The following is a 24,055-nucleotide window of genomic DNA, read 5'->3' on the forward strand; positions in this document are numbered from 1 at the left end:
TACATAATAATTATTAATAATGTAAAAATTATCTGTCATAATAAATTATTATAATATACAGGGTGTCCCCAATTTAAATGGCAAAGCTTCAAGAGCGTGTAAGGGATCGAAAAACTAAAGACAAGAAGTCCTTTAGAGGTTTGCTCGTTTTTGTTCCATTTTAGAGAAAATCGCGACCTGTAAGAGTTAATCCAGATATTTTCACGTACTTGGGTAAGTTGCCATTCGACGTAGATTTATTATAATCCTCTTTACGAATTGAATAATATTGACAAATGTATATCGAACGCAAGAGTTGAACAAAGAGCTTTAACAAGCGTTGAAAGGCTCGATGTACGATAATTGCATCGACCGATCACCAACGCATGTATCTTCATTAGTGCCGATCTCACAATCGCCTGTAATTAATTTACGGCCAATGCTTGTAACGAAGCAGAGCAATGCTGCGGGCGAACCGGCTTAGTGTAGCAACTGGATTGGCGACAAAAGCTTACAAATCGTGATGATACGATCAAAGGTGCCGTCCAGGATCACCGCTACGAAATTATACAGCATGCCCTTCGAAAATTTCTCTTAAATGATATTAGCTATTATTATGCGTGTCCAAACGATCATTAAATTATATATAACTTTATAATTGTCTCACAGATTTAATTATATCATTATTTTTTTTTAATATATGAGCAATATTAAGACTAATGTGTATATATTTTCTAACAAATGGATTTTATAAAAAATATTACATATATTTACTAAGCATTTTTTAAATTATATAATTTATGTTATTAATACTTCTTTGCAATTAACGTTTAATTAATCTCCATTTTATTTTATATATAAACAACACGATAAGAAACTAGATTCTTATTATACTTGAAACAAGTTACATTTGTCGTTTATTTTATATTTTAGAAGCTTTTCGAAATAAGAGAAAAGTCGAGAAAAAGAATATATATAATATATACGATGAAAACTATTAGAGAAAAAAAAAACACTTTGAATATTTAAAATACAATTGAAATATTGCGTTGAATAACGATGAATGTTTGCGTTGTTGGCAGGTGTTCAGCAAATCCTTCTTTTACACGATGGTTTTGATGGCTACGAAGAGTAAGGATCAGCAGCAGCACTAGAGCTGATGCAGCGCGGACTCTACTTCACAGAGAATATGCTAGTCAATCCGTTAGTCCGAAAATATCATGCACAGGGGGATCAAAGGGGGTCTCTCGTGGAGCGCTTTTAAGATCGCATAAAAGACGGATGAAGCGCCTCAAGGGGACCACGGGATGAAGGCTACGAGTTACGAGATGGTGAGATGGAATACGCGGATAAGAAGGGAATGGAAGTTGCGAAATCCCTCCGAATCTTGAAAGAACCTTTTTCACCGGTTGTACACGCTACTCTACGCTTCTCTATTAAATACGAGACGTTCCTTTCTTCAGAGCGAACGCACAGACAAATCGTCCTCTGATTAATTCTCCGCGCGATCGCCACCCTCGTACAACACGGTAACCCAGTAACTCCGTTAAATACCGAGACATGCCCTCGTCGTACAATACGGTAGCGTAATCAACGATACCGCAACCAGCGACGATTTGTCCTTGTCTGTCTAATACCGAGAGTTTATTCTGTTAAATTACAGGGTGATCCGTAAGTCGCGGTTTGTATTTTGCAACGTAGCAGTGAAATTGAGGGTGCGCGCTCTTGAGATAACTCTGTTTTTTATTTTCTGATCAGGATATTTATCGGTGTAAAATATTAAAAATTTTTAATTCTTTAATCGTTAAACGTGCTTGGGTTCTCTCACGTGCTTGGATCCTGAAATTTGATTGTTTTTTTAATTTCATCAATTTAGAGATTCAATGTAGATCTTTATATTTTTATTTATAGATCTTAGTATCTTAATGGAAGAGTCTCAGAGTTCTTTAAAACCCTTTATTTTTAGACTCACGAAATTTTAAGCTCTCAAGTACATAGATTCTCAATCTTGACATACTTAAGTTCCAGCAAGCATTTAAATCTCTCAATTCTCGCGCTCACAAATCCTTCATCTCTTCGACAAACAACAAGCTCAGTATAGCAAACACTTCATTCAAAACCCTAATCGGAGTATCGCCATCGGCCGACCTTTAATGAAACGTCTTGTACACATAATTCACCGGCGATTCGCGGTGCTCTCTTTTCTCCGGGCTGGTGTCGTCTAGGGCAATAAGTCGGGTAACGTCCGGACGAAATGGCACGATGAGTTCGGTCGCAACGCTCACTCACTCACTTCTGGTGGGGTAAAACCACGAAGCGAGATGGTCTCGGGAGCGACTCGAGGGTATTTTCATCGTGGCAGTGCAACACGTGCAGTCGGTGCACCAATTCGCTTCGATCCCTCACGTCTCGCGCTGTGGCCAAATCTGTGGCGGCAACTGGTCCAGCTAGGAAGATGTGAGTCGCTTCACGTGATTGTTTCCGTGCTTACATCTTATTGTCAATTTCCGATCGACGATTGTCGGCGAGGATCTTTGATCTTGGTGCGAACGCGCCTCATCGATGAAGATCATCAGTAAGATGCAGGCAGCTGGATGACGTCACTCGTTGTTGTCTACGGAATGGCAATATGGCGAATATCAAGGTGGCCGTGCGCGTGAGACCGATATCTGCTAGGTAAGTACTATCTTCAATGAGATATTTTTTTTTTTTTTAAATATCTATATTCATTGTTGAGTAATAAATTCAAAGATTGAAATTATTCAGGAAATAACAATTTTTCAAGATCTGAAAATAGTATGTCTCTAAAGATAATATGTTGCTTCTGCATATTGTCTAAAAAATGATATCATGAATAGTACAGTTTCTATTGTTTTCATATAGTTTTACATTTTTATATTACGTATTTTATTTTCGTACAGGAAGTAAATCAATGAGATGCTTAATAATTCGGAATAATTACGTGATTCTGTGAATAGAATATCAATTTTGCATAATACGCCTGCTTAAAAATGTGGATAAAAATATTAAGACAGAGTAACAGAGTATGATAATTATCGATGTGTTTTTCAATGAAGATATATTTTGTTCTGTGCGTGTCGCTAATGAGGCTGCAAATGGTTTTTGAAAAGTTATTAAAGTTCGGTCTCTTTGAAAATCATGTTATTTTTAAGACAAACTATCCATCACTACTTATGCTTTAGAAAAAAATATCTTACAAATAAATGAATTTTAACTATGTAAAAACTTAATATTTTCATATAAATAATATATAAAATAATTATATTATCCTTTGCAAACGCATTTTCATATTTAAAAATAAATCAATTTTATTTTATTCAACTTGGCATATTAAAATCGTCAGATCGTACTCTCTCCGTTTATGCTTTCGCACGAATTTTCAGATATATAATAGTAATGTGGGTCAAGGTCTGTAGCTTCCTTCGCAATATTTTGCCGTATATTTGTATCCAGTGTAAGCATAAAATATTTTAAAAAGATGATAATTAATTTGATATTATTTTCAAACATTGAAACACTGGTGGGCGAATCATTACAGTAAATTATATTATAGGATAGGAATTGTTAAAATATTGTACAATAAAAGTAATAAAACTTTCTTTCAACAAGTTCCAGCAATAGTCAAAATTTATAATTTCGTTTTGCAAAATTTCACGTTTGTTTCTTTTTTACGTTCTTCAGACTTATACGTGTCTGAGGAATTAGAAAGAAATGCCTTTTTAGTACAGGAGGTACTCGCAGACGTATCTTGTATAATCTTTTAATTTTATATATTTTTATTATATCTTAAAAAATGAAAAATTTTCCATGCGTGTATCGAAACTTCTAAATGAGTTTCTCGCATCTTTCCTCGTCCCAAAATTTTTACACCTTCGAATTTTCAGTTTACGCACTTGTGCGCGGTAGCTCGATGCAAGCACTTAAGAACTCGTTTCTATACTTAGATTACTAGGGTGGCGGCAAAAAGACGACCGGCGCGTCCGTCCACAGGCGGTAAAGGCGACCGGAGCGGAATCACCGGAAGCGCAGATGAAAGCGATCGGGCGTCGAGAACTTGAGGGACCTTCTGGGAAGCTTTCTGTCGCGAATTATTACGCGCTTATTCACGGTACAAATCGCAATTAAAGAGCGATTAATCGCGTTGGTGCGCCCGGTCACGTTGCATTAGCCGAATAATTTAGGAGTGTTTAATTGTGAAAGCTCTTCCGATCTATCCTCGACTGCTCGGGTTAATTTTCGAATATTTTAGTAACGTATCTTGTCGTCGTAATTCTTTAGCAAGTAAATTAAATTGTCTTTCGAGACAACGAGAAAAATACGCGTTAATAAAGTTTAATATATTTCGGGAAGAGATTTATACCTTTGGTTTTTTTTTTTTTTTAGATTCGTTTCTCTCTTTCTGTATATTATGTAATTATGCGAATCGAGCATAACTGAGTATTTAAGTTCACAAGCCGCGGATATTTAAAGATACAGAAGGGGTCTCACGATATTCGTTTACAGCGGGAAATTAATGATTTCGCGCGCCGAAGTTTATTATACGTATCCATGCAAGAAGTGTTGAAATTTCGTTCAAGTTTTATTTGTTGAAAAATATGTAGTAGCTCTCGTTCACATCACGTACGCTGCTTGACTTAATTTAATACATATCCAATTTCTAATTTTTCTAGATTTTTCGATAAAATTCTTTAGAATAATCCTCCTAAATCTTTAGATTCAACTTACTTTTCTTTTTCTCTTGAATTTTTACATCCCCAGATCTTTCGATTAGAAAACTTTTAGATTTTTGAATAATTATTACAGATTTTTCAAAAATACGTTATATGCAATTTTCATAAAGGATCCCCCAAATAGAATTAAAAACCTTTTTACAGCAAAAGAACGAGATTTATAATTTCCGATGGTTCTCTTCAAATATGAAAACAATTATTTATCATATACCTCGCAGATTACGCTTACCTCCCCCTTGCAACAAACTCTCAGCCTCAATTTTCTTCGCGAACAAGATGACGCATCATTGCTGTCGACTTAATGATTTCGAGAGTAGGGTCCACGACGAAAATACCCCCATTGACTTAGCGTGGGGTTGGGCCGCACAGGGACCGTGGCTTTGCGACGGGCCGTAAGGGACGACCTTTTTACGTGACAGCTGGTGCATCTGTTCTGTTTATAGTAGCCCCCGTCTGACAGGTACGCGTATATCGTCTTAACGCGTTGGCATTGTTATTTTCGTGCTGGTGCGTCGAGAGAATCGAGGATACGCACACGTCTCTTTTATTAACCAATGTGGCACGCATTTAGGGGATGGTCAAGCTTCAAAAGTATCCAATACTTCATAATTCCACCGAGTATATGACAAGTGATTTATCTCTTCGGGCAAAAGAGTGTTATTAATAGACATCGGATTTTTTATGCAGAAATTTATTGTTGAAAGAAATAATTATTAACTAAGATTTAGGTTATTTATAATATCCAACATATTTATACTGCAACATATATACCAATATGCAGTTTCTATGCAAAATATATGTAAAATATAATAATATGCAAGATATAATGTCAAAGTATGTTCTTGTAAAAAAATGTCTATTTATATTATTAATGTTTACTTATGTTACTATGGGAATGTTATTCATCTCTGAAACTGAAATACATTTTAATGTAATTACATTTTCAAGTGTTTCTTTATTATTATAGTCTCACGTTGACACAATTAATATAATTAATATAATTACTTTGAACACATTCATACATTTATAAAAAAATTTAGGTGTGTAAAATATTACAAAACATACAAAAAGGGATTATAATTCTTAAAATAAAATGCTATTTAAGAGGTATAATTTAAATCACAGTAGATAACTAATATTTTCTCAAGACTGGTGATTGTAAATTTGTGACGTTTGTCTGAGAAAATCATCGTGTATGTAGAAAATAAACGTTCCACGTGTCGCAAGATGTAATAGGGGCGTATTTGAATTTACTTCAGTAGCGTGGTAGGATTTCAAAAGGCCCATCAATATTGTTGCCTTTTAAAATTTCACTTATTTTTAAAATAATGGTGAATCTAGGATTTTTTTTTTAAACTGAACCAAATTTAAAAATAACTTCTTTCCATATTCATCTGACATTTTTTTTTCATATTTTGCATAGTATTAGTTATTAAATCTATGGATTCAGTTAAAGGCATACTTCTCGTCTCTAACTTTTTCATAATTTCTGGAAAATATTTAAAGTGAGTTTAAATATATACTATATATATATAAATCATTTTCAAGTTGTTAATTTTTTAATATTTCCTGAGCTGTTTTTATTGATATTGCATCATTTGCATCAAATGATTAAACCACCTATTTTTTTTTAAATAAACATAATCAATGTATAAACCAAATATTATACATGTTAATAAATTTTACTATAATTTTTAATAATAGAAGAAAAATTAAAATAAAATATTTTAACAGCAAATGTGTCAAATATCAAATAATAAGGGGAAACAGTAACTTAAAAATATAAAATTCATAAACTTGTCTAAAATATATGAAAATATGCAAATATGTACAAAATATGCAAATATGCACAAATATGCAAATATGCACAATATGCACAATTAAATATGCATTTTTAGAATGCTTTTCCGATAAGACGAATTTCTATTTTGATCTTACCTTCCAATCTGCTCTCTAAAAAAATATGCGATTACATAAAAATCCAATAGTCTAGTTATTAATATTAAATTATTATTTTTTTAAAGGTATAAACCATGAGTTCTATCATGTTGTATATTTGCACGTTTCTCGAGAGAAAAATCTAACAAATTAATTTATAATTCTTTGATAGTTGAATTTTTAAAGTTCAAAAATTCTAAAAATGTAACCATCAAGGATTTTTTTATTAAAAGTACAAGACTGCAAATTCGGATACACATTCAATACACATATATTTACAAATTTAAGAATAGAAGGATTTGAAAAGTTTGCAATTTAAAAATCCAAAGATTTATGAATTAATATAAGAAGAGAGAAGGAGATAGAAAAATTATCTTAATTGAGGCTTAGTAAGAGTGAAATTTTTCACGTTCATTTATATTGTTAGACGGAGTTAACGACTCCGTTGGAGAAGAAATCCGTATTTAGCAAGCTCAAGCAATTAAAGCGCCAGGGCAAATAAACAGAGCGGAGATGAATCACCGCGTTCCGCATCATAGTAATCATGGCTCCCATAAAATAAACTTATTTCGTATATATTTTAAAAGAGTGTTGAACGAGGAAGTTGATTATAAATTTATAATTAGAGTTGCTTTCTTACTAATTGTACGGAAATATTTTATAATGGCAATTATTTTATATCTATTTTGTATTAAATAATGATGAGAATTATAGAATACACAATTGCATAAATTTATATATATATATATATATATATATATATATATATATATATAATAGCATTTTTTGAATTGGAATGTCTCTTTTGCCAATGTAAGATATTAGAAAGAGTTTGAATTTTTCTCGCGATTAAGACGCGAGGCACGACACGAACTTGTATAGGGATGTTTCGTTTTGAAAATCACGCAAGAGCCCGAATTAAAGCTCTTCTCTTCCCTCCATATATACGCCACATGAGGATACATAATCGCGACATTCTATCTGTCGCGACACGCAAACTGTAGCATCGCACGACACCGACTGACCCAAAAACGCGACTCGACCTGTAATTCACGATGTAAACTTCGATGTTTCCCTCGAGGAAAACTTGTCGCGTGTCATTGTAGATCAAAAGAAATCTAGAATGCGTCGAACCTTTCAATCTATTATCTATCTTTTAATCTTTGGATGTTTACATTTTTGGAAGTTTTTATTTTTCCTCCAACTTTTAGATTCCTTAATTTTACATTTCTTATAGACGGAGTCTATAGATTTCAAAAGATATCTTAGCACGATGATGTAATGGCTTTCCTTTTTAATAAAAAACATTAAAATTAATATTAAAGTATATTAAAGGGAAATAGTTTTTTTAATAAAACGACCAGTCGCGCAAAATGCTTTGAGAAAATCGGGCAAAGCCCTCTATAAAATAACATAGGGGGGCGCATACCCCCGTGTGAACGCGACGTACGGTGCATGCACCACCACCGCTTTTCGATGAATCGATTCCGATCCACGAAGCATGAAAAAAATGTGCTTGGCAAAAAAAAAAAAAAAGCACGAAATAAAAAAGAACGACTACGGGAGCGTAACATGTATATACGAGACGAGAAAGGCGGAAAAACGATGGTAGCTTCGAAAATGTTAGCAAAGCTGTCTGCAATGCTCATATTCCAAGCCTGTTCGTTGACCCTCTCGCAAATATTTGCGACGATACTAGCAGTTATTCCTCGCGTTTGATCACTAGGTCGCGAGCGACCGAGAGCGATTTGCAAAATTTTTATGACTCAATAAATTTTTTGATGCGATTTCAACTATTTGAATACTTTCTCGTTTGCATTCTCTAGGTTAAAATTGAAAAATGCCGATGCTTCTTCAAACTTTATTTTAGATTATTGGAATTTTTAGACGGGGTTCAAATTTCGCAATATACAATATATTAGATCCTCTGTTATTTTCATATTCTGTGACTTTGATATTTTTTGGATTTTTTTGTAGTAATTTTATACTTTCATGTTTTAAAAGCATAAAAATATAAAATTATTACAAAAATATATATATATATATATATATATATATATTATAGATGTACAACTTTGCTTCCGCCGTTTTTTTCCGAGATTCGAGGCTTTATTGTAAAAAACTGGTTATACATTTATGATTCAAAGTATTGTCCACTCCCAATGATCGTGCCAATTCTTTTTGACTTTGATTCGAGTCTTCATTAAGTAATGCCTCCAATTCTGCATCTTCGAAAACCTTCTCTCTTCCACCGCTATGCCGGTCTTCGACGTGAAAATCACCGTTCTTGAAGCGTTGAAACCACTCACGACACGTTCTTTCACTAATAGCGGCTTCACCATAAGTATTTGAGAGCATTCGATGAGCCTCAGCCGCAGATTTCTTCATATTGAAGCAGAAAATTAAAACCTCCCGCAAATGACGAGAATTTGGCTCGTAAACTGACATTTTCAATCGAGAATAACTTTATGATGCGGACACAAATCGACTAATGTTTCTATAGAGTTATGTTGACAGATGCCCAAGTTTATTGCATGATGTCTATGATCTATTTATTTCGACCACTACTTACCGCTAAAGCCATCTATAGGAAAACGGCGGAAGCAAAGTTGTACACCTAATATATACATATTTTATTTTTTTTTTCTTACGCAGGGAATTAAATTTGACGGGGTCTGAAGTGGTGATCCGCGCGGAGACGAATGAGATTTCCTTGACGAATTTGAAGGTGTCGTCGAGCAAGGCCGGGGACAGTCGCGAGAGGACCCGGAGATATGCTTTCGATTACTGTTTTGATTCGTCGAATCCCGAAGCGAAGAATTATGCCACCCAAGCGACGATCTACGAGACACTCGGCCAGTCCATCCTAGACGTCATATTCTCCGGGTACAATTATTGCTTGGTAGCTTACGGGCAGAGTGCGTCGGGTAAAACCTACACCATGATGGGCACAAAGGTATAATTACATCTCTTTTATTATAATTTTCAGCTGACTTATTCGGACGCGGTTTATCATCGGAATTTCATGAATGATCCATCGCAATATTTAATTTACACATTTCAGTTTTCATTTATAGACACAATATAAAATAAAATTGAAGCTTTTATGCAATGCGTTGATATAATTTTAAACACTTTTATTAATTTTAAATTTGAAATGCCCTTAATCATAAATTTACTTGATGCGGATACTCGATAATCGAACGTATGAATAATTGAGCGTTTAGCTTATTTTGACTTTATAATACGACAAATGATGAATTGTGAACGTATTACCAGTTATTATGAAGTATTATTTGCATATTTTATCAACATACTAATAATATTAATCTTTGTTTCGATGCCACCTCTAATTAAATAACAGATAAAAAGATTTTGTGGTTTTGTTCATTATTTATTCGGTCAAAAGTATATACAATATATTTGCACTTTTATTATTAATAGATGAGAATCTCTCTCTCTCTCTCTCTCTCTCTCTCTCTGTCTCTCTCCTTATCATAATGAAAATGTTTGTCTACGTTATAAAAAATGCGATTGTCCAGTTTCATAGAAATACCTCTGAGAATATTTTATTAAAGTTTCATTCGATAGAGTAGAGAAACGCCCTATGCGTGAAAAATTGCATTTGCAATTTCGAGCACGCTCTCGTCGTCTGTTAAAACACGTTTCGCATTTTGTATGTATTTTATCAACGTTATTTTCGCGCGCGGCAACTTTGCGAAACTCTTTTACCATCTGAATAAACCGGTGATGACGGTATTTACGGGTCACAACGTCACAATGTGCAAATTGTTTCGATTTATTCTCGTAATAAATCTAATTGGCACTTTATTTTCATTTTTACGGGACATAATAGACTCCTTTTCCAGCACGCATCGCCGAACCCCAGTGTCCCCGTTTCCTTTGATACGCAATATTATTTTTAAAAGCGAAACGCGTATACGCGCGAGCCGAATTATTTTGATTTACTTCGCGTTTTTATTAATACGTTCGTGGAACGTTACTCCACTTCTTTTTTCTTTTTATTTTTTTTTTATTTTTCACGCACAATGCGGAATAATCTATTTGCTTTTATTTGAATCCGGACAGCGCGTTCTGTTGTCATCAGCGTTGCATCCGCTGACGTACTCGCAAAAATATTCGCGAAAATATCCATGCAAAATGTATACACGCTACGATCTAGAAAAAGTTTTCACACGCGAATCCGACGTGTTAATTAATTTCGTTGAAAAGTGTTATCAATCTCGATCAGTCTTTTCACGCTTGTTTGGACGATTAATCCTTCCGTATTCTTAGAAAGATCTTTTTGTTCCTCTCGATAATTCGCCATTTTTTCTAAGACACATGCGTATTACACAATCTGCAAATCTGCGAAAGCATCGAAGCATTTTCAACGAGATTGCATTTGACACGCTAAAAAAAAATCGATGATAAATTACTATTGATTTTCATTATAGGTATGATAAATTTTATTGTTAATATCTCCGTATAAATTCTGTTTTATCGAATAACAGAATCTGGCCACTAGCTACATCGATGAACGTTTAAAACATTTCATAAATTTTAGTTAGTTTGATTAAATTGATGATTTTCTACTTTATCATAGATTTGATATTTTAATACAAGAAAAAATTTCAGTACATGCGATTTTTCTATAGAAAAACTTTTTCCAATTTTTTCCAATTTAAAATTTTTATTTTAAATATCTTAAATTCTTCTTGATATTATTAAAAAAAAAAAAAAAAAAAAAAAAAAGTCAGTTTTTTTTTTTTTAATTTCTAGCGCATTAAACGCTGTAACATAAAATAACTTGGATATAAATCACTTTTCATATCTTGGATGCAGTCAAGCTCACTCCATTAGCTCGTACAATACGCAATTGCTACATTAATTCACTCAAAATCTCTCCCGCTTTATTATTGTATCGGCAAACGAAAATCGGCGGGATGAATTTTCCTAGAAATATTTAGCTTCCATCAGCTCTAGCACTCTCGTATAATAGCCTTGCGAAACTATATATTTTGCATTTTGCATCAATTGGTCAATGGATATTTAAAGCTTAAACAGCATTAATCTGATTATTGATTGTCCTTCTCCTCCTCTTTCTTCTCTTCCCCTTCTCTCTCGTACTCCATTCCCGAAATTATCATATCGTATCGCTGATTCTAATTAACAAACAAGAGAGAGAGAGAGAGAGAAGGGGGAGGAGGAGGAGTCTTCGCTGTAGAGTCAAATCAATGTTCTATTTTCGTCCCAAAAATTTTAAATAGTAAATTGAAATTGTTTTTTGCGAAATACCGCTTAATTAAATTGCCTGCCGGCAGAACGCTCATTTATAGAATTTCAATTATAAAAGATTTCTCTCTCTCTCTCTCTTTTTTTTTCTTTTTCGCAAAAGTTGGTTAAGACGCATCAAATTTGGAAATTGATACAACTTCTCTTGTTAAAGTGTTGCTTCAATATTTTAAATAATAGATTAATTATTTATTAAACGATTCACAGAATTTTTCATTATGCTAATTACCGCGATTCGATTATTTTCAAGCGTCTTCTCAATCCGGATTGTACTTAATCGTCGAAAAGGGTAAAACGATAAAGCATCGTCACTTTTAACATAGCGATAAAGTATACGGACTCCCGAGCGATGTTGAAATCTAGATTCTTTTTCTTTTTTTTTCAGGAGGATCCAGGACTCATTCCACGGTTGTGCGAAGGAATCTTTTCAAAAATCGAGCAGGAGAGTGGACACGAGAGAATTTATCGCCTGACTGTGAGGTAAGTGCATTATCCGACGAATTGAAAACTTTTTCAATTATCCGTGAAATATATAAATAGAAAATTCGTAATCTGTGTGACTTCAAAAGTGAATTCTCTCGTTTACGTTTCGCGTCAAAAGGGGAAACGCGATTGTATCTGATTTAATTTGATGTTTATAGGTTCTACTCCACACATTATTCTATACACTATAATATCTGTTATATTTTAATACGATCATTAAAAATTAAATATATACCTTAAAATATAATATATTATTATATTTTTTCATTATTATCAGAAATTGCTATAATCCTCGATAATCTAATATTGTACAAGGTTAACGCGATAAGAATGTCGATGAAAATTGCAAGTTTCTCTTCGATACTATCAATAGGGACTTTTCGATCGCCACTTAAAATGTTCAAAGTATCTCGATACTTTGCATTAAGTACATACTCTGGAAGATACTTGCGAACCGCGCTACGCGCGCTTTTAACTTTACCACCAAAAGTTCGTGGTCGTGTTTAGCCGCAGCCTCCATGAAATTTGCATTCTCTTATTTTCCGTATTGTTAGCGGTGCTTTCGAATTTTCCACGAATATATTAATCCCGTCTGGACGTTCCTTCTATAAATTTTTTTTATATTTTTTACATTAGCAAGCTTGAGCGAAAAATTATAGAAATTGCGTATAATATCTGCAATTTTTTTATGCAACAGATTTAATAAATATATAAAATGCTTTAATAAGACTATCTTGGAAGAAAAATATTTAAAAGCCAATTTTTCACGTATCAAATAATTATTTTAATATGATATATGAGAGAGAAATTTGTTTAGATTCTTTTTTTTTATCGGAAAAACAATTTTTTAACTTCTCGCACATTAATAGTTGATAAAGAATGGTGCACAGTTTTAAATATAAATGTGTAATAATATATAATGTAATCGGGGCGATGCGTGGCGCCGGGCGTAGAGTCACAGGCTGGGTAATCGAAAGATTCCAGGTTCGATTCCGCTCGAGTCCAATCCTCCCATATGCTTCAAAAAGAGGTTTTCACACATTATGTACGCGGAGTTAGGATGTAAGAGGATAGGATAAGGATAAGTAAAAGTACACAAGTGGAGGGACAAGAGCGAAAGGAGGGATGGGAGGCTTGTGTGTATGTGTGTACAAAAAAGCGTGGGAGAGAAGGGAAGGTGGGGAGAGGGGAAATGGAAGTGAGATGGTGGGGCGAGGAAGGGAAGGGAGGAAAATATGTAAGGTCGCAAAGGGCCAGGTCGGGTAAAGGATGGAATGGTAAAGGAATTTGTAAGAAAATGTAAAGGTTTGGGTACGTTCCGGAAAAACGCCCATAGGGGATGAATAAATGATATAATATAATCGTTAATCAAAAAGTTATGACACAAATTTGTTGTCGATCCTAGATTAACATTTATGCCAGGCACGATATATTGTCATCGTTCTCACTCATTCCGCGTCTTGGAAAATTTAATCACGCCGCAAATCGAACAGATAGCCTTCGGAACGCCGATAACCTGTCCGCGTCTTGATAACTGTGGGAAAATCAACACCCTCTCTCACGGTACCCTTTGCTCGCGAACACCGCGTGAATATACACACGTACGTGAAATGTGGATACAGGATGATCGAAAAGTCACGAAGCTCAAATATATACGTCGTACGTATATGTTTATAGAAATGATGTGTGTAAACAATAGAAAATTGTTATTAATATCAAAAATGTATCTCTCGTCGAGTGTCAAACTAAATGTGATTTAATTATCTCGTTTTTTATCAGCACTATACACTATGTCAAGATAAAAAAAGAAGATATATATACAGACACAGTCGAATAGCGTCGGTATTAATAATTCTATTTTATATGCGGTAGTATCTTTTATAAAAAAAAAAAAAAAATCAAAGATGTAATGTACTATCTCTCCCATAAAAAGTCAGTAAAATTAAAATATATTGTTACATCGAATTGTGACAATTATAAGAATGGAATATTTGATATTACGCGTGAGACATAACGTGTATAATGAAAATATTAAAGTTATGCCGCGAATCAAAAATGCAACTCGTAACTTCTCCGATCACTCTATATGTATATCGGCAACAACATTGACGCTTTCGGTCAAGGCCCGCCAATCTAGGCGCGCCTCTTCGATTCCTTATCATCGATAGCTTTAAGTTCCCTTCGTGTCGGCGATCACTGCGTCGTGTCTAATCGCTATCGCGAATTTGTAAGGTCAATTCGCATCGCGATGCGAATTGCCGGCGAGAGTTTTCTTCACCGGTACGGCGATACCTCTCCCCGCAAGTATAATAATGATAAATTGATTACTGCATCGAAAATCGCTGCGGGATTGCAAAAGTCGTTTCGCGTGCTCGCCGATCTATCGCCTTCGGGCGGATTTACTATTTATTCCGTTTTAATCGCTTTCATACATATTGTCCCATGCACCGAAATAGCTCGCGCACTCGCGGCAACAAATCGCTTGGCGATAATTGCCAATCGACAAAAATCCGAGACACACTGCGTACGTAACGCGAATAAATGGATAGTTCGACTTCGTGTATTTTTGGCAGTCGTTAAACGCAACGCTAGATGAAAACGAGGATTAGTTTGAAAAAAAAGCTGCAAAATTGCGCTGGCATAAATTCAATTTTTCAATAACTGATCACGTTGCGAGCGCATCGAAGAGACAGGCTTATTGCGATTTTATTGTGACAAGTGGCAGTCAATATTTTCGAATCCACTAAATGTATGTTCGCGAAATTCGACGGTCCGAATGTTATAGAATTTTTGAGGAATTTGAAGCGAAAAGGTTTTAATATTTTTGATCCAAGTGTTAGAGAGAAGCTGGAGATTTGAGGATTCAATTAGCTGTCCCAAACAGCATAATATTTGACAAAACTGTCCTTTAAATCCCTATATTTTTGATGTAATCTTAAAACATGTGTAAAGTCTATATATAGATGGTATAATAAAAAAATCTTACATAAGTAATCTTACACTTGGTTCAACGAGAATTCAAGAGAGTTTAGGAAGAAAAATACTATTTGTAAGGTGAAGGGTTGCGACTGGGTGGTGGTGGAAGGGAGAGACGATAGACGTAGAGTCGAGTTTGCGAGTCGCGAGGCTTGCAAGCACGGTCTGTTGGCCTGGATGTGTCTTGCAAGCTCAGTGCCCCGTGACTCGCAATCCCAGACGGACGCAATCTCGCCTGCAGGGTCGGGTAAGACTAAGAATGTATCTCAAATGTCTGCACCGCCCAATTTCCGTTTCCCGTATGCCTCGCGCATTTTCGATCCGAAAGATGCAACAAGCTTAGCCCCCTGAGCTTTCTTTCGACTCCCCTTAAGCTTTTTTTTTTCCAATCAGCTGAACTTTCGGATTCTGTGAATCCTTGTATCTCTGAAGTCATTGAATTTTCAAATCTTGAGTTGGATCCATGGAAATCTAAAATTTTTGAAATCAAGGATTTAAATAAAATGTCTGAATTTCTAGAATTCTTAGATTTGCATTTTACGATTTCTAGAGCATCATTTAAGTTTTAAACTTTAGATTTTTCGGATTTTACGATCTTTTTCTCCGTAGAATTCTCAAATATCTATTTATATTCTTAGATTCTTGAATTGATAGATATTTTGTTTCTATTTTTACCTTCTAGGATTAATAAATTCTTGCGGAATGAGATGAAGATAGCCCGCGAGACTGGATTAGATTTGCATGTTAATGTTTTTCTTTATTAAAAAATATATAAAATTCTTTTTGTCGTCATTCACACATTTTGTATGAAAAATTTTTCGCGCTACATTGAATAAAGCTTACCTGTTTTATATTGATGATCTATTTTTTATTATTATTTCATAAAGTTTATGCGCCAATTATCAAGCGTATGCGTAAAAATAAACGACGTATTATCGCTGCATTATGACACTTTTCGAAATCACATGAAAAATAAATTATTTTATTTTATCTCATCGTTATTGCGCGCGTATAATTTTGCAAATAAATTTATGTTGCTCTCGCTCTCACATCCATTTAATATCTCTTTTTCCTTTGACAATTAAGCGAAGCATTTTATTCTGCGCGCGAACGATCAGTTTGAGGGATAAAGTATAAATGATAAACGTGTTCGGTAATTAATATAATCGAAAAAATATTTAATATTCAATATTGTTCCTTCTCCTGCATTTATATTTTTGATGGATATTATACTCATTAAAAAATAGTGTATAATAAATCCTATAATAAAATAGATAATATATAGTAGAAAAAAAATATAGGTGATAAAATATATAAAGTGTATACAGATATTATACTATAAAAGCAGAGTATATAAATCGACGATACGTAGAAAGAAAATCGGTGACAAATTATTATTTTGCTAACAGAGGAGTATCGATCATTCTGAGATGTCGATCATACGTCAGAAATTGATAATTTGTTTTAACGTGAAAAAACGAAATCCCGGGTGGCCGACGTCCCGTTTTGAAGCCGATTCCATCGTCCCGTCAACGGCCGGACGTAAAATCGTTAAGTGGGTCGAGCAAGAAAGTTTGTTGGAGCCATTTCTACTTGCCGCCGTCGACTGTGTTTAGGAGTAAATTAAATTCAGCGGGACGCGACGGAATATTTTCCATTGGGCGAAAGATAACAAAAATGGATGTTATTCTTGGAAAATAAAAGGAATATCATATACAAAGGTGAGGGAAGGCAATTAAGAGTCAGCGCGCTAATTCGTGCGTAAATTTTATTATAATCAAATTATATTAATATAAAGCCATATAAACGAGCTGTCATAAATAAATCGCAAACATAAGATTACGAGAAGTTACAATGAGCAAGAGTGAGAGTCGCGCATGTTGTCAAAAGGCAAATGCCACAACAAACATTCGAGATAGATTGTCAAGTCTCTCAATATCACACATAACATAAAGAAAATATGTATAAAGGGGTGTTTACAAATAAGACGGCGCGATATTTAAAGTCTCGGCAATTTATCGTTTATATACGATTTACTCTTATTCGTTGTAACTTCTTGTAATCTTATGTTCTCGACTCCTTTTCGACATCACGTTTGAACAGCTCTCGGTTTTCTGTTCTTTATTTAATATGTAATTGCGCCGAAGGTGATCAAAAAAGGATCGAAAAGTATGCCTTTTATTAAGTTTATTTACATATTTTATATTTTAATACTTTTTTTTATATTTATTAATATAATTTGATTACAATAAAATTTGCGCACGAATTACCTCGCTGGATTTTAATTACCTTCCCCCATCTTTGTATGATACATTCGTAAGAGCCTTTATTGTTTCATTTTAATTTTAAAAAGAATGTCAAATTATTCAAATTTGCATCATCGCATTTGCATTATAAAAATGGTGGCTTCGAAATGTAGGATTTATTAAAACTTATAAATAAATACCACACTTTATATACAGGGGCATTTTTATATTGAGACAGCTAAAAAATAAAGTAAGATAGAAAGAAATGTTTCGGACAAAAGTTGTGCGGTTCTAAAGGGGTCGTAAGATGGTGCCATTAGTTTGACCTTGGATGGAGGCGCTTCGGAGATTTCAATGTCAATCTTGTTTTCTTAAATGGAAACACCCCAATTTTTTTACATAAATCAATCCCTTGCAATATTCTGCATAAAAAGTTATAGGGGGTATGATGGCCAAAAGTTTAATAGTTTACGAGATATTTTATACTTTATTTTATTACTTCACTTGGACATAATTTTACATAAGCTATGAAATATCTCATAAAATTATTTATATTGCAATAATGTTACCTTAATATTTTAAGCTCAAAGAATGAGAGACGCCAATTGGTGTATAGAAAATAAAACAAGATTGACATTGATATCTCCGAAGCGCCTCCACCCAAGATCAAACTAACGGCACCGTCTTATGATCCCCTTGGAACCGAACAACTATTGTCCGAAACATTTCTTTCTATCTTGCTTTATTCCTTAGATATTTAGGTATCTCGATATAAATGCCCCCATCCTGTATATATAAATATTCGTCTATAAATGGCTTGGTGGATCGCATTACTCTTTTTGCGACAACATTCTCGCGTCGCGATGAATCAAAATTACAGGCCCCGATATTTCATCAGAATTAATCGTCGCGATAATGGACTGTTCGACGCGTTGTGTGTAAAGTGCGCGGCGTCTGCCGTAATTGCGATCGATATATCGGCAGGCCGCGGTGCTTGTGAAAAATCGAGGACGCGGCGAGCTTCCGACTTGAAAAAGAGCCGGAAGTCATTGTGAAATATCACATCGCTGTCGCGTGAATTAAATGTGTGTTAACGGCACTGCAGCCGCGACACTGCTCGGCAATCGATTCTGACGCGGATTCATCATTGAAACGCGCATCTATAATCGATGGACGCATTAACCCACTCGAGTCAGCTGCCCGATGTACCCGTCAAGCGTGATTGATCGGATATAAAGCTTCATCCGTAATCATCAAACAATACAGCCCAAGTGAAACGTATCGCGAGTGTAGTTGACGGATGAGAAATAATGTTGCAACGATCTCTCTCTCTCTCTCTCCCTCTTCTTCTTTCTTGTTCTCTTTCTCTCTGTCTCTCTGCACATACGAATGTTAACGCTTCTACACTGCATTTGAAGATGAAATCTCTCCGCGAATGACAATAATTATAGCATATATTCGTGTATAATATCGCATATTATACACGGAAGTAAACTCCTCTATATTATATTATGTTTGATAAATGTTAGCGCGATTAGAGTAAAAAAAAAAAAAAAAAAAATGTGTTCTAAAGAGTATGACAGCCTTTAATTACAATTCGTTATTAATTCAAAACTGTTTTGATACCTTTACATAATAATAATGATCTGGTTTCTTGAACTTTGATTTCTTGTAATAATATTTAAAGACGAGTCAAATAAAACAGGTCAATTGTTAGGTAATCAAGAAAATTCGTATGTTTTTTGTTGACAATAGAAAACCACACTATCAACTTTCTTGATTATCTGATTGAAATTAATATAATTAATCTCTTTATTATTTTTTACGTCGATTTTGCGATAACAACCATATATTTTTCTTCAAGAAGAAATAAACACATACTGGGTGGCCCATTTTAATCCATCCAGTCGAATATCTCAAAAAACAATATGTCAGATTAAAATATAAAATAACTCAAAAAGTATTCAATGAAAAAATACTTTATTATAGTGTTTTGGAAAGCTCTCGATGTCAGCTACAAGAATACTAAATAAAAAATGGGGGTTTCTATTTAAGATTTTAAAGTTGACCTTCGCATGACCTTCAAATTATTTTTCAAGGTCAAATCATTGTCACCATCTTATGGCCCCCTTGAAGCCTACCAACTTTTGTTTGAAACATTTTTCGATTTAACGCAGTGTCTCTGAGATATTTGAGTGGGTCCTTTAAAATGGGACAACCTGTATATGAATTCAATTTTTTTATTTTTAAATCCGCCGGGAGAAGACTTGTTTATCGGGCTGCTTTCGAACGAACAAAAATATATCTGCGAGAAAGAATTCTGCCATGTTATTTCGCTCGTATCGGCGAAAGGATATGATTCGGCTTTGGCTATATCGTCGGACATTAGCGGCGATTGCGCGATATCGCAACGATGTGATCTCGTGAATCCAAATGGTAAAACGCGATAGCGTTTTGCATACACACACGCACGTGTACAATCGGACACAGATATCTATGTACACGTAAAACAGACACTAGTTCGCGGCTTGACGATGCGCAGAAGGTGTTGCACGCAACGCGTATAAATAATCCACCGTTCCGAAGACGAACAGACGGGTTTGTACGGGCGTGCATTTTTTGAAAGAGAAATATTCGAATAATGTGCTGATCTCGATGTGTACGACGAAGCTATATAAGCAAAATGTATGAAATATATATATATATATTAAAATATCTACGATAAAAGTTACATTTGATCTGTATCTAATATTAGAAGATCTAGATCGTTAGATGTTAGAATTCGAATATTGTGTAGAAATTTATTGAAATTGTTAGATTCTTGAAGAGTCTCGGAAAGAAGCGTTCTGACGTTCTTCTTTTCTAAAATCTAGATATTACACAATTTTTAAGTTCTTAGATTCTAAGATCTTTATCTGTGTTTTAGAGAATCTTTGCGTCTTTGAACTCTATTTAATTTCTAGAACTTTATGTTAAATTACAGTATCGCATTGAAATACCGGATTTGTTTCTCGGATCTTCGAATGTTCGCTTCGACAGTTGGGATTCCGTGCTCGAAGATTGTGTAAATTGAGTCGAATTTTTTTATAATATATTCGACGAGTTCGACTTTTGAATTTGAAAGAGAATTATGTTAATGTCGAAATCCTTGCGATCTCGTCTCGTGAGAACGACGACGCGCTCAAAACTGCCATGAAATGACACGACGCTGAATATTGATCTACGCGAAAGGAAAGTCGTAGGATATCCCCCATTGATACGCGGGACCATCGAATTTCACGGCTCCCGTTGACGCTCCAAAATCGGAAGCGACGCGCCTGATGGCGAGGACTCTCGATAAATAAAATTCAGTCGTGCAGATCGCAAAGCGCCGAATCGAACTTTATTCTCGTCACGGGCTTCACTGTAAAAAAAAAAAAAAGGAATTGAGCTGAACAGCTTGAAGAATTAAAGAGAAGAAAGAAAAGGAGCCAACTGGGAAAGATAATGAAATGGAAGCGAAAGAAAATTGCGAAAAGAAATTGGCAATGAGAGAAAAGAAAAAGAAAAGAGAATTGCTATAGTATTATTTAGAATATTAATTAATAATATTTTTGCTTCTGTTACGATCTTTCAAAGTTACTCGTATGAGAAAGTATCATAAATGAAAAAGAGACGCGACATGTAACATATAACGCATAGATAATGACATGAAAGATATTATTGACGCGCATATTACGCAACTTATAGAATTTTATCGACACTTCGTCACTAATTGACAGGCTTTTGTCGTTTTGTGGAATGGAGGATAGATGAGGAGGAATGGAATTGAGACGTGAAGCGTTGCAAAGGCCGATACTCGGAGTGGAAAATAACAAAAATGGCAGCTAATGGAATTAGCGCCCGAGGGATTTCTTCACTAAGGGGTAGAAGTCGAAGGGTCGATGTAACGGGGAGGCAGGGTGGAAAGAAAAGAGCGAGGAAGGCTCGAGCGAATTTTATTCGCCGTGAGCGCCACATCGCGATAACCATTAGAATCGGGAAATCTATGAATATCAAAGTTATTCATTGATTGCCGATAAGTTTTTGCATTTCTCATGCATTTCTTAATTTCTATAATTTTTGCGAAGAAATTGAAATCTGCTATAATATTAGGTGTACAACTTTGCTTCCGCCGTTTTCCTATAGATGGCTTTAGCGATAAGTAGTGGTCGAAATAAATAGATCATAGACGTCATGCGATAAACTTGGGCATCTGTCAACACAACCCCATAGAAACATCAGTCGATTTGTGTCCGCATCATAAAGTTATTCTCGATTGAAAATGTCAGTTTACGAGCCAAATTCTCGTCATTTGCGGGAGGTTTTAATTTTCTGCTTCAATATGAAGAAATCTGCGGCTGAGGCTCATCGAATGCTCTCAAATACTTATGGCGAAGCCGCTATTAGCGAAAGAACGTGTCGTGAGTGGTTTCAACGCTTCAAGAACGGTGATTTTCACGTCGAAGACCGGCATAGCGGTGGAAGAGAGAAGTTTTTCGAAGATGCAGAATTGGAGGCATTACTTAATGAAGACTCGAGTCAAAGTCAAAAAGAATTGGCACGATCATTGGGAGTGGACAATACTTCGAATCATAAATGTATAACCAGTTTTTTACAATAAAGCCTCGAATTTCGGGAAAAAATGGCGGAAGCAAAGTTGTACACCTAATAAGAATATTAATAACTTACCGAGTCCCTTTTACATTTACATTTTAAGAACAAAACAGCCGAGTTGTTTTGCGATTTATAAAAAGAAAATCTTATGTATTAGAATATCTAATCATCTTTTAGTTATTAAATTATAAAACAAAATTTATTATTCGAATCGTATTCTATAACGAGCGTTAAAAGAGCAATAGAATAAAGCTGTGTGCTATCGCACACAAGCTTGACCTTGCTAAGTGTAAAATGAATTTATATGCATTTATCAGCGGCCGAAACTCGTTTGAGCTCGCTGCGAGGAACTAATTAACTACTTTTCGCGAGGGTAGAATCTTTCCAAGCGGCGATCAGGCCATTTCATCTACGAGGGCGTGTTCCATACGTTCATATCGTCATTATCACGTGCCTAAATGCATATGCAGATAAACATAACAACGTGGTAGCGATGTATATGTATGTACAAGTAGATAAATGTATACAGAGGCAAACGCAGATACAGTATCCCGCGAGGTAAGGGAGGAGATGAAAAGGCAATTCGATATACACGTTTTGTTGCGTAATTAATTATACCTATTAGCGAGTATCGTGACCGTCAATAAACGTTGGAGGTGTGCAGGTATAATTAAATTTACGGGGCAACAATAATACTACGGCCGACATGTATCTAAACGTCCGATACGTTATAACACACTCGCATTGTCTGGGAATTGTCATGCGGCCTGTCATCGATTTCGGGAGATCGCGCGCGCTCTTTGACGTTTCGTCTCGCGACAGATTCGAGAAACTTACATTTCCTATTCCAATTTTGTTAAATAGATTCTCGTTCGATAAAATTAAATTTTATTTTGTTCATCCTCTCGTCGTCTATTTTTGAATTTGACATGGCGTATTTTTCCCTCCTGCATGCAGAACAAACGTTACGAGATGTTACAATTCGATGTAATTCGATTTAATGCGAGGGACGAAATGTTTTTCGAGGATAAACTTATCGTTCGGCAAACAAGCATTGAATCGACCTATACTTATTTTTAGAAGAATCGTTTGAAACGTAGCATATAATTTTGAATTGATTCGATAATCGATGTCTGATTAAATCTAATTAAAAATTAATAACAGTAATGCAAAAATTTTTCTTTACGATCTACTTATAATACGAACGACAAGGAGTAATATACTTGTAAAATTTCTAACTTTATTTTAATAATTAGGATCTCTATTTTTAAAATAAGAAATATTAATCTTGCTTTGTATTATAGTATAATAGATGAAATATATATAAAAAAAAAAATTAATTAATAAAAGATATATATTTCCCTCTGTCTCTTTATTCTAATGGATGTGAATATTACATATTCTGCTTTGTTTCCATAATGTGACGACAAACTCGCGTTCATTATTTAAAAAGATGATAATGTGTTCGTTTTACGTGACTGGCGTAAAATATGGCTGAATAGGAAATGTTATGCTCTTTTGTGAATCACAGATAATATTCTACGTCGCAAAATTTTCGAATATTTAATTTATATTTATGAATATGTGTGCGAGAGGAGAGAGTATTTTAAAATTTTCAGCTGAAAGCTCTTAATTAATGTATACCATGTACGTAATTTATTATATTTTGCCCTGTATTAGTTTAAGGGACGCGGTAGACGCTCACATTAAATATACATATAAACGTATCAACAAATTTCCCGAAACACCATA

At 34.6% G+C, this 24,055-nt stretch overlaps 1 protein-coding gene across 1 annotated transcript in view; it reads left to right on the plus strand.

Moving 5' to 3' along the window:
• Window positions 1-2,386: 2,386 nt before the first annotated feature.
• Window positions 2,387-24,055, plus strand: part of LOC138941087 (uncharacterized) — a 41,238-nt gene continuing 19,569 nt past the window's right edge. Inside the window, exons 1-3 of the mRNA XM_070310433.1 lie at window positions 2,387-2,655; window positions 9,324-9,624; window positions 12,349-12,443. Of these exons, the coding sequence (XP_070166534.1) occupies window positions 2,609-2,655; window positions 9,324-9,624; window positions 12,349-12,443 (443 nt within the window). The 5' untranslated portion in view covers window positions 2,387-2,608. The remainder of the gene's footprint in view (window positions 2,656-9,323; window positions 9,625-12,348; window positions 12,444-24,055) is intronic.

This window comes from Polyergus mexicanus, unplaced genomic scaffold (genome assembly GCF_030449975.1).
Source record: "Polyergus mexicanus isolate NDT 795.1 unplaced genomic scaffold, iyPolMexi1.0 SCAF_18, whole genome shotgun sequence".
In the NCBI taxonomy this organism is placed as follows: Eukaryota; Metazoa; Arthropoda; class Insecta; order Hymenoptera; family Formicidae; genus Polyergus; species Polyergus mexicanus.